The 11,319-nt window shown below is 36.1% G+C and overlaps 1 protein-coding gene across 3 annotated transcripts; it reads right to left on the bottom strand.

Annotated features, from left to right (window-relative positions):
• Positions 1-15: 15 nt before the first annotated feature.
• LOC135581340 (E3 ubiquitin-protein ligase BIG BROTHER-like) lies at positions 16-9,788 on the bottom strand. Of its 3 annotated transcripts, none has more exons than XR_010489651.1 (10): positions 9,342-9,788; positions 8,706-8,771; positions 8,445-8,609; positions 7,494-7,731; positions 5,467-5,513; positions 3,546-3,590; positions 2,236-2,363; positions 990-1,098; positions 685-907; positions 16-511 (listed from the first exon to the last, which is right to left on the bottom strand). XR_010489651.1 is itself a non-coding variant. In XM_065122928.1 (10 exons), the coding sequence occupies exons 3-10, from the start codon at positions 8,706-8,708 to the stop codon at positions 854-856; spliced, it is 789 nt and encodes a 262-aa protein (XP_064979000.1). In that variant the 5' UTR covers positions 8,709-8,771; positions 8,869-8,966; positions 9,342-9,788; the 3' UTR covers positions 603-853. The 3 variants fall into 3 exon arrangements, 2 of the variants coding, with proteins under 2 accessions (XP_064979000.1, XP_064978999.1); XM_065122928.1 differs by lacking the exon at positions 16-511 and adding an exon at positions 8,869-8,966 and having other exon boundaries at positions 603-907; XM_065122927.1 differs by lacking the exon at positions 16-511 and having other exon boundaries at positions 603-907.
• Between the last annotated feature and the right edge of the window lie 1,531 nt (positions 9,789-11,319).

The following is an 11,319-nucleotide window of genomic DNA, read 5'->3' as shown; positions in this document are numbered from 1 at the left end:
TGATCTTGTCAAGATGGATTCGATTCAGTTGGGTCGTGATGGAAACCCTGTAACAAATTGTCCGAATCAAATAAATTTGTGTCAGCACACAATCAATCAGATAGGCTTGGATTCAGGGCAAGGATTACTGGGTCTAAACCAGCAGAGTCAATTGTAGCTTGACTTGACTTCAATAAAAAAAACTAAAAACACACGCAAACAATATGAGATGGGTGCCAACTACAGTCATAGATAATGCAGTGTTTGTCTTGGCAAGTAATTTGGCACCTCGGATTTATCTCCAAGACCAATCTGACTCTGGAGCTACAGATCAACAATGAGATGGACAATTCAACACACAAGATTGATATTATGAATTGATACCACAAAATATTAGGGCAGATGGACATCTGCTTGTTAGAACTTTATCGTCATGACGACTCCTCCGTCATGCATTCTCTGGAAATGAATTCAGGAATCTTTAACTTCCTTTACTCATCAGATGGATTGCCAAGTGGGTGGTCTGCAAAAGCTGTAAAGCATGAAATCCTTAGGAGCAAGAACTGAGGAACTCTGTCTTCAGAGATCAAATGAAGGACATATCCTAGTAAAAAGATAACACATAACTAAAGCAGCAGAATCTTTTAGGGCCAAACAGAATCCAATTAACATGGGCCTAAATGCATTTACTTGATCATAACCTACCATGATCCTTGCGCCACACCAGACAGAAGGAGAACAGTGTAACTGGTCCAGTTCCATGTTTGCAAACATGAAGATGAAATAGAAAAGGGAAGCAAAAAAAAAGAAAAAGAGATGCAATTTTAAGTGATGAAAATAGCCAAAAACTTCCGTGCGAGTCGCCGACTAGAATTCATTGACGCCTAGGCTCCTCAACTGAGACCTCCACCAAGCAAACTGGACATGCCTACAAGAAGAAAATATCTGATCGGTTACACCCGGGAGATACACAAAGTTGTATTAACTGACAAAGTGAAATCCTAGCTAACCTTGTTTATGCTAAGCCACTGTGTCACGCAATTAGCATGATAGACATGCTTGCATGGAAGAGTAATTTGTCTATCCCCTCTCTTGTAGTTCATCTGGCAAATGATGCATCTGGCACATATAAAGTAATTTTAGGACTTTCAGAAATTTCAAATGAAGTTAATGGTAGATATTTCATATAAAAATTTGGTCCACTTCAAGAATAAATGTAAAGAGTCGTAGTTAACCAAAACCAAAGACGAATTACAGATGGCTTGGTAATCTTCGTGTGTAGGTTATGTTACAAGGGGAAGGCTGATCCTATCACTTAAATCCATCTTTATATATGTTCATACAAATCAACATTCTGCTCCATTTAAACGAGTGCTAGAAAGAAAATTTGGTTTGAGAGACATGATCTGGTGGTAACAACAAAAGAATGCATGGTACATTGCAAAACACCATGATCTTCACAGTAAAAGCTTGGCATTAATACCCTTTATATGCTTACAACCAGATGCTACTCCTACAAGCATTAGTACCCTTTATATGCTTCCAATTGTTGCTTTTACCAAACAATGCAATCTATAATGGTAATGAGGTGTGGAGTCTGGACTGATGAATGCAGCATTAGTGGGCTCACAGTGAATCAACGAGTTGCAAATCCAACACAAAAGATCAGGCACTATCATTATGTTTCCTTTGTTCATTCCCCCCCCCCCCCCCCCACCCCAAAAAAAAACTACTTTAAATGTTCCAAAACATCAACCACGTCAAAATTAAGATTGATCCAAATGCAATACCAGCATTGCAGGCTGGGATTATTCCTAGCAAAAAAATTGCTAAAAGATTTTAAATCCAATAAATGTGAACCAATGCAACAGGAGATATGAGATGAATCACATTAAACCAAGGTTTTAACTTGGGGTCCAATGCCAGTTTCGGTAATCTAACAGACTGGTACAATAACAGTATACCGGGTAGTATATCAACTCGTACCATCCAGTGTCCACAAAAATAACAAAAATAATATGGTATGGAACCATATGGTCTGATACTGTAGTCCGATACTGCTCCTTGGTTGGACCAGTAAATACCAGTAATTGCTCACCATATACAATCGGTATTTGAATCTGTCCATTAAACTACATATACAAATCAGGAATCATATGGGAGTTTGAGGCTCTATTTTTTTTTCGTTTTTTCATGTGTAGCAAACAAAGACAAGAATCTTCATCATCTAAAGAAACATAAGAACCAGAACTTTACCTCTCCCCCTGAGATTTTTTCCTAGAAAAGAAGCCACACTTGTACTTTGAGACAGGAAGTGAAGAAATATGTTCTTGAGAAAGACCACGGCTTTGTGTTCCAACTGCCTCACCCAAATCAAGTAACTCCTGTTTATTATTTTGATAATTGATAAAAATGTTCAGATATTTTAATCAAGGGGAATAAAAAGAACTTGAAGAGTGACCAACAGGTTATTGCATGCTAAATTCCAAAGTTTAAATTTGATATGCCAATGTGAAAAGCATACTCCAAAGGAAAATTACTGATGTCGGATGAGAATGGCAAAAACTTTGAGAAAAGTACTAACAATACCAATAAATATGAAACACTATTATGCTCTGAGAGCAAATAACAGGCCTTATAGTGTACCAAGAGGAACAATTATTTTCCTCTACCCATTATTACTTGCATTAATAATAATTCTGTAAAATATCTTATTCATTCTAAATGATGCTCCCATTTTCAATAATGACCAAATCTGTGTCCTGAATATTAGTGTGCATGCAAGTTCAACTATAATGATATGTACATGCAGTAACAGGACTGGTTGAAATGAGAGATGGACATGTAGATCCTGATAGTTTGAGATACTACATGTACTCGTCCAACATATAGGCATTACAAGAGCTCTTCCAAATTATTGAAGAATGACTATAAAGGTCTCTTGCAAATGCAAACTAACACAAGATTGAAAGATAAAGAACATTAGTGTAAACTACTAGGCAAATTTAATATTTGGCCATTCTTACACCTCCAGTATACCATTAAAATTGAAAATGCATAATCTATCATAAATGGTAGAAATATCAGATGCCTACATATAAATTAGATTCTCTGGCTGGATGATTGGCTTGGATAGTAACTAAAATATTAGTCAATATTAAAGTCGTGAATGTCCTTTACAACTGTCATGTGGGAGTGACAAGTGATTAGATCAGCAAATAGAATTGGCTTTTATGGTGTTATTAACAGGATTAGTCCAGTCTAGCTTTATAGATCAATTTAAATCTCCTTCCTATCTGATATGGGACTAAATCATGGTGTCATCTATCATCTGAAGACAGTCCTTCCTGCAAGCATTGCTCTGATAATCCCTCCACATAATATTTAAACCAAAAAACATAGAACATATGTAAAATGTCAATGTAAACTTGTCATTAGTTGTTTGGTGAACATTCATTCATCAGAAAATTATTATCTTGATAAATCACATAAGTGAATACCAAGATCTAGTATGTTCATAAAGGAATATAAGACATTAGAAAAAATCAATGAGATCAATGGAAAACCTCATATGTCATGTTGTCTGGGTCTATGTTGTCCTGCCAAACAGCCTGCAACCACAAAAGAATAGGATTAATCAGTTAAAGTGCACAAGTAAAGCTATGAAAAAGGAGTACAAAACAATCCCCTTATTTAACAAATGAAAACAAAGTTGTGCTTAAAATCATGAGAATAACTGAATATATACTAAGCCAACCAAAAGCAATGAGAAAATATATTTGCAAATCTTACAGAACATTGATGCAAGAATAAAGAAAGCAGCAGCATTATCAGCCTTCATTTTCTAGTTCTCTATAGTAGAAAACTATGATGAGTGTTCTTTAACTACAGTCAACAAGGAAGATGTGTTCCTTGTGAAACTAGCACATATATCTCCCGCAAGGTTCTAATATACACCACATGCAGCACCAGTAACACATGCTAGCACAAATCAAATTTCTCATAAAGATGTGCCAGCATGCCATCAGTACAGTGTAAATTCTCCAGGTGACATACTGTTGCAATTGTACTGCACAACCTAAATGAACTCTCTGAAGCTCAATCATGTCTTTCAGCTCTCTTTTAAGCTTTGATGAATCATGCATTGTCGCCATGATGTCATTAATCACAGTATGCTCCCAGAAAGATAATTAGGATATAATTTGTTTCAGAGGAGATGAAATTGAACCTTGTAGATAATTCTCCAGTGCTTTGTACTTCATCTTAATAGATTGATAGGATGTTGTTGACTACCTCCATTCCAACGATTAAGAAATACACATCTAAAGTCATAACATCAGAGGTTGGATATGAACATTATCAATAGTCATATCAAAAATTTTCTATATTAAGGCTATAGGATACAGTCCTACAGGCAGTTTTTGCTCTTATAACCAACTTGTCTTTTCTTCTCGATAATCAAATTTTGGCTTCATATATAATGATCTTGAGCATGAGATTTAAGGATTAAAAATATTGTGCCAGGTTGGGTGATAATCTAATTTAGCAAGAAGAAACTAGTACAGTGAAAGTGTCCTCATTAGATGCTGATTTTTAATTTTAATCTGAAAGGCATCTACTTATTTGATGTCCTGCAGATCAAATTCGTTGTGTGCTGATCAGACTCTGTAAACAGAGCCTAAATCTATGATTAAAGACGTTGATTCTCTAGGTATGCTAACAAAAACATTAATTAAAAATAAATAAAATGATGTTGGCTCTTCTGCACTGAAATCAGCGAAACACTGGATATACAAAGGTGGGTTCAGAAGTGTGAGGCAGTGATAAGTTACCACCTAATCCTAAGGATCATCCTTCCAGGTTTTGTGGAAGGAATTAGCTTAATTGGGTACAACCAGCCACTCGACAATGAAGAAAGTTTATCGTAGCAACATATAAGCCGAATTCAGATTATCTATTTCATGATGATCGGAAAAGCAATAATCTGATGTCATAAGCTAGTTGCAACAATCAACAAATACTCATATTTTTAGACGTTCCATCAATATTTATAAAACAAATGCAAAATTTAGTAATCATCCAGTTCTATCTCAATTACATAGCAAATGAATAACCAACAAGCAACAGTAATAACGAAAATTAATATATACTTTGATAGCATGGTAGTTGGCAATTATAACCTTTTTACTGGCAACCCTGATGAAACTAATTAATGAATAGAAATGAATCTTGAGTCTCAGCTGGAATGGACTTCCAGAGTATGTGAGACTTGGTCCAAGATGTCTTGACTGAATTACAGAAATCCAAATTTGTGGACAAACAACACAACTAGAGCTTCATAGCTAATGGTATTCGATGAACAAAAAATATCAGCATTAACTGATTACTGAGGTATGAAAGAACGTACAAAAGAAGTTCCAAACTAAAAGATTTGATAATAACATAATTTATAGTTGAAACTATAAGGCATATGAAAGAGCTCCTAACCTGACCACCATTTGCACCATCATTTGTATTCTCTCGCACCTGAATGCCTATGATTAAAAAAGAAGAGCTTAGAGCATTATGCATATAAACTAATGACTAACAGACCTTCAATTCCATCACTAGTTCAGTGGCCAAGAATTTGTTCAGATTCACCATGCAGTCAGTTTTCTAGGAACATGATAAAAAAACAAAGAAGAAAGCAAGCACCGAGTCCTTAATCACCCTTGATACTACATCATCATAACTCTCCAAAGATGGACTTGCATTTGCATGCTGGTTCATATTGATCAGACTTTTTCAGATTACTCATGTTACCACTGATAGGTGAATGATGTTAAAATACAAGTCACCTTAGAATGTACATGAACTAAAATAGCATTGCTCAATGTGCTCATCCTTGCTCGATCATTTTCTAAGCAGTTTGGAATGCCCTCTTTTTATTCTGATAAAAATTTTTGGACTGACATGCCAATCTAACATGGATTTAGCAGGTCTGATATGAGCTTAGATGTGCTGGGCCATAAATAGGTTTTCATGATTAACCCAATCAATAACAAGTTATGTTCAGGCTAGAAAACTGATTTGACTTACCCAAACTGACCCTTTTAATAGCCGAGTTCAATGTGAAACCATTTTTTCAGGATATGATCTCAAATGTGTCTGGTTTAGGTCAATCGACTCTGGACAATTCATGTCAAAAATAGTTCAGTGGTGTTCAACATGTCAAGCTAGGTCATGCAAGTGAAACAAATCATGATGCAAGCCATTAATTGTGCTATGTTTTGGATCATCCAATGGGACACAATATGTTTAATAAATAGGTCATGTGATCGGGTAAAGTTACTGTACATTAGGTGGGTTGGGTTCAATTTTAAGTTTTCTACACCACTAAAGAACAGGTTAGGTTCAACTCAGGTGATATTTATCCAATTTACTAAATTCAAGTTCCGACAGCACAAAGGGTGAGAATCAGCTTGAAATGTATCTTGTTGTTCTAGCCAGCAGTCAGTTTGCCACTGAAACAAAGAACAAAAAAGTGAATAAAAAAAAGATGGAACTGGTTGATTTTGCAATAGAAGGATAGCACGTTACTTTTGATCTGCTCCAGCTTCATCTCTGATGACCATATGTGGTAGAGTGGTGGGTAGTCCTTTAGGAAGGAGATTGCGGTTGCGCAATCTTTCACATTTCTGACATGTAACCATAGTGTCAAAGACTCGGAACTCAGTTCTAAAATATAGAGAACTGGAGTGGATTCAGAAAAGGTTTGCTTGGTTTAAAAGGTCCAAATTTCAGATAAGGGAGCAGACTATGTAACAAGAACCAAGACCCCTCTGTTTCAATCTTCGCAACCTATCAAAACAGTAAGTTTCATCCATATGAGGTGAACACTGTTGGGACTCCATATGTGAACTTAGTGTTTTTCAATATAATACATTTCAAGTATTTTCGAATTCCTATATCATATGCTAATTTAGTCCTCTTTCCTTAGATGATGCCTTTAGCACCCTTCCAATGAGTTCTATAGTCAGTAGATTCCTTTTCGGTAGGATTTGCAACCAAATCTCTGAGTATTTGAACAACATGAGCATCTCAATACATGCATTAAACAAAAAGTGAACTATATATATGAAACATCCTTGATGGTTCCTAAACAATAGCAAATTCACATGGATATGATATGGTTGACACACAATAGCAACACACAGATGGTAGATAGAATTACAGGCATGTGAAGTTGAATGTTTGGTGAGTAACACAAATCAGAAAGAAGACATCACTAAAACAGCATGTAAGTTGCATGGCTGGAGATTTCACTATTCAAAAGGAGTTACTTGAAAAGCACATGTGGCCTCAAACCAATACAACAAAAGTATTAAGCATTAGATCAATAATACAAAGTATCACCATGGATCTCAGAAGTGGACACACAATCCCAGAGTTGTCTCCATGATTTAACAAATTTCAAGCAGGTATACTAATGGATATGGCAGACATGATAAACAGAAAAGCCAGGTCTAACTTACATTCTTCGGCACTAGGAGTTCTTGTTTCCACACCTAAATTCCCATGCAGAAATAGTTGTGGTGAGTCAAATATGTTCGATGGGGCAGGGTCATCCCACATCCTCCTTGCTGCGTCTAATTGTGGAGTAAAACAATTTATCTCATACGCATGGCCGAAACTGTAATATGAATCACTAGCTGCACTAGAAAACCCATACTTGAATGAGCTTGTATGAACTGTTGAGTGATATGCATTTCCCTGCATATGATCACCAATTTAAGAATTATGCAGATTACCACAAACCACCAAATTGCTATTGATTTACAAGTTTTACTCCTAAAATATGGGAAAGAAAATGAAACCAATTCCTCCAAGAATGAGAACTGGATGAGGCATAAAGTGATAAGTTTGGTAATTAAGACTCACAGTGACATTTAAGTGATGGCAGAAAACATCATCAAGAATACACTAAATAAAACCATAACCCACATTGGCTGGAGCCTCATACTAGGCTAATACAAATATCTCTGAAAATTTGTATCTCCTTTCGGAAAAAGGAAATGGATGAATCCATGTGTTTTCCTTTTTTGCAAGCCAAGTGATCATCAATTTGAATAGAAAGGTGAAAAGTTACCTAAGAAAGGATGCGAAACCATTTTCTCTTTTTGAAACATTACTATATTAGCATTAATCAATTCATAATTACAACAAATATAGTGCCAAAGTAGTTTAATCTTCCAAAGTATTTATAGATATTGCAAACCTAATAACACTTAACCATTGAATTTACAGAATTCAAAAATTAAATGCCACAAAAACAAAACTAATCTGGATCAGCTTTTTGCTGCAATTGACAAAAAAACCCAATGTCAACTCTAAAATTCATGCATTCAGTAACTGGTGTGAGCAAAGAATAAGATCAATTTAAGTTAATATGGACAGCCATGGAACTGCTACATTACTTTAACTACCTGATCCTGAAAAACTTCTGCTGAATTGGCATCGGTCTGAGGATACATAAGGCCTTCAAACAAATCCATAAAGCTCTCTGTAACAGTGTAGGGAAATCCAGTATCTATATAATGAACTTCCATCTGGCGACTATGGCTCATGTTTCCTCCTATTCTACTGGAATCCTGCCAAATTGAAGCCAGAATCAACTGAATTAAAATACCAAAAAATAAAGATTAACATAAGGACAAAAAATAAGAAAGAGAATGGCATCTATTTACCATTAGTATTAGAATTGAGAAGTTTCTTGTTTCATGAGGAATAAGACAGCATCAAGTCCAGCAAATCTGCAGTAAGGCACAGATAAATAAGTTGAGCTTATACATGAATTTTTCAACTCAAAAATTATGACCTTAATTTAGAAAACTCAGCAAGGAGTCTTACAACGTGTTCCTACAACAACAGAAAGCTACTACAAGTCGTCATGTCCCAAGTTTGTGGAATGCTCTTACAATGTAATCCTCTTCAAGGAATTACAAGGACTGCCAGGAGAAAAGGTTCAGATAAAAAAACAGAGTCGTTGTTTGGTTGGGGCTTACAGTTCTAAGCTGTCAAGATTTCTCACAATATAAAGAAGCTTTCTGGTATCAACCTTACGTTTATGAAAGAATGCATCAAAAACTCACGAAGCTTTTAAGTAAAGAAACATAACGTCAGGTTCACAACCCCTACGGCGCGGCAATTTACCATGGGAAAGGCGATTCGTTTCTAATAGTTCAGAAACAGAAACTTTTGGGAACTATAACTGACATTCATCGCCCTCATTAGAAAAGGCAGCCAAACTTATTCTCGTGCAAGTTTCGATCAACTCCCCAACCAAATTTTGGAGCAACAAAACAAAGGAATAGTTGATTTACCACGCTTCTACCCATCTATGTCAGGCATCCTCTACACTCTGCAAGCCATTCCCCAAAGGAGCGACAAACAGATCATGATCTTGAACCAAAACCCCGAAGTAGACGTAATGTTCGGCGACCTCTGCGGTCTCTTCAAGAAAAGCACCGAGAGAGCCCAAATCTCGACGCCTTCCAGCGCGACCGGCGAAGGCGGGCGGTGATCTCCGATCAAGTACTCGGGTTAGATCAATGCCGTGATGAAGAGGGGAATGCTTGGATTAACAGCGGACAGAGATGCGGAGTTCTTGTGAGCTTGAGGAGGAAGGATGCTCTGCAAATCTGTGAGCTAAAGGGGGAAAAGAACGATCACTTTCTCTCTCTCTCTCTCTCTCTCTCTCTCTCTATACTCCGGTCTTCTCTCTTGCTTGCAAGGCGTGAGGAGAGAGAGAGATGGCAAGGGGCTTGGGATTCGTGTTCTGTCCCTCCGGGGGTTATATTTTGGCCGCTCGAGTCGCGTCTTAAAATAAGACAAGATTCAAGTTACGGCATGCGGACGGATGGCTCCCGTCGGATGTGCAGTGTAACTTAATTGGTGACTCCCAAACCTCTCACGATTCAATTAACGATTTCTAAACCATGATCTGTATTACATTCGAATGGCGACACACCAGCGTGGCACGTAAGGACGTTGAGATGGCGGATGGGTCGCGTCGAGTCGTGACTTTAGGTATCATCGAGTATATTACTCTTCCTACGTGACTTGGGTTGTAATTTTATAATTTCCCAAGTAGATTATATATATATATATATGGTAATTCTTTAAAAAAATCTCATAATTTTAGAGATTTCTTTTAGTACGTCCTAAATTTGAAAATTCTCAAGGTGCGTCCTTTGCTATAAAAAGATCATTTTTCTCTTTAATCTTAAAAAATTTTCGTTGTAGCCCCCATACTAACCATACCTTCGCTCGCACTTGGGTGCCTGGCTTATCGACCCTACTTGTGCGAAAACACATATAGCTAAGGGATAAAAGAGGAATGGTAAGTCTTACTAGCTCGTATGCAGAGGCATAGCGTGGGGGGAAGGGGGGGGGACAGGTGGGATAATGTTACTTGGTAACTCATGCACTAAGACGCATATGACTAGGAGAGGGAAGAGAGACGATAGAAGAGATAACTAAATGTAAGACGGAGGCACAATAAAAGGCGATTACCAATAAGGATAATAATGATCATTTTTTAAAAAAGAAATGCTTTACTAAAAATTTTTAAACATAGGTCGCTAGGTAGAAAAACCTAAAGGTAGAGCTTTTTTTTTCTTGATTTAAATCATGTAAATTCATTAGGTATTAATTTTGAATTTATAAAAAAATATAAAATTAGGATATCAATTTTTAAAAAGACTAATATATCTTAGTTATTTATCTGTTTGATTAAATTTAAGTCAAGACAAATCATATGTTTATAGAGCATAAGATGATCTCGTTAAACGATAGCTAGGTCTGAAGAGATTGAATATTTTCAGTGTGGAGTGATCAATTGTTAACAAATAAAAAAATTATTTTGGGGTTATAAAATAATTATTAATTAGATTATCAAGGTTTTGAGTGCATCTTAATCAAATATATTTTATTTTGTTATCATTTCAATTAAAAATTTATTATGGTAATAAAATAATTACATATATAATTTAGTATAATTTCTATCATCTTAAGATTTTACATAATGAGTTATATATGATTTAATAAGGCCTTGATATATTTTGATCCTTTTTAGGTCGATGCTACATGATATCTTTACAAATCGGATTATGAGAGTTCGAGTCATGAAAATAGTTTCTTCGTTCGTAAACAAGGAAAATTACATACATTGATCATCATCGCATTCGATATTGATGCAGCTTCATATAAGTTGCATCATAAGCTATTTCCCCTTAATTTCATATGAACAGACTGGAAGAGGTGAGGACAAACAAAGAAAGCAGGCTAACCACTCTGCTA

The sequence above is a fragment of the Musa acuminata genome, chromosome BXJ2-8 (assembly GCF_036884655.1).
Source record: "Musa acuminata AAA Group cultivar baxijiao chromosome BXJ2-8, Cavendish_Baxijiao_AAA, whole genome shotgun sequence".
Lineage (NCBI taxonomy): Eukaryota > Viridiplantae > Streptophyta > Magnoliopsida > Zingiberales > Musaceae > Musa > Musa acuminata.
The sequence above is the reverse complement of the archived record's forward strand: the minus strand, read 5'-3'. Positions and strand labels throughout refer to the sequence as shown.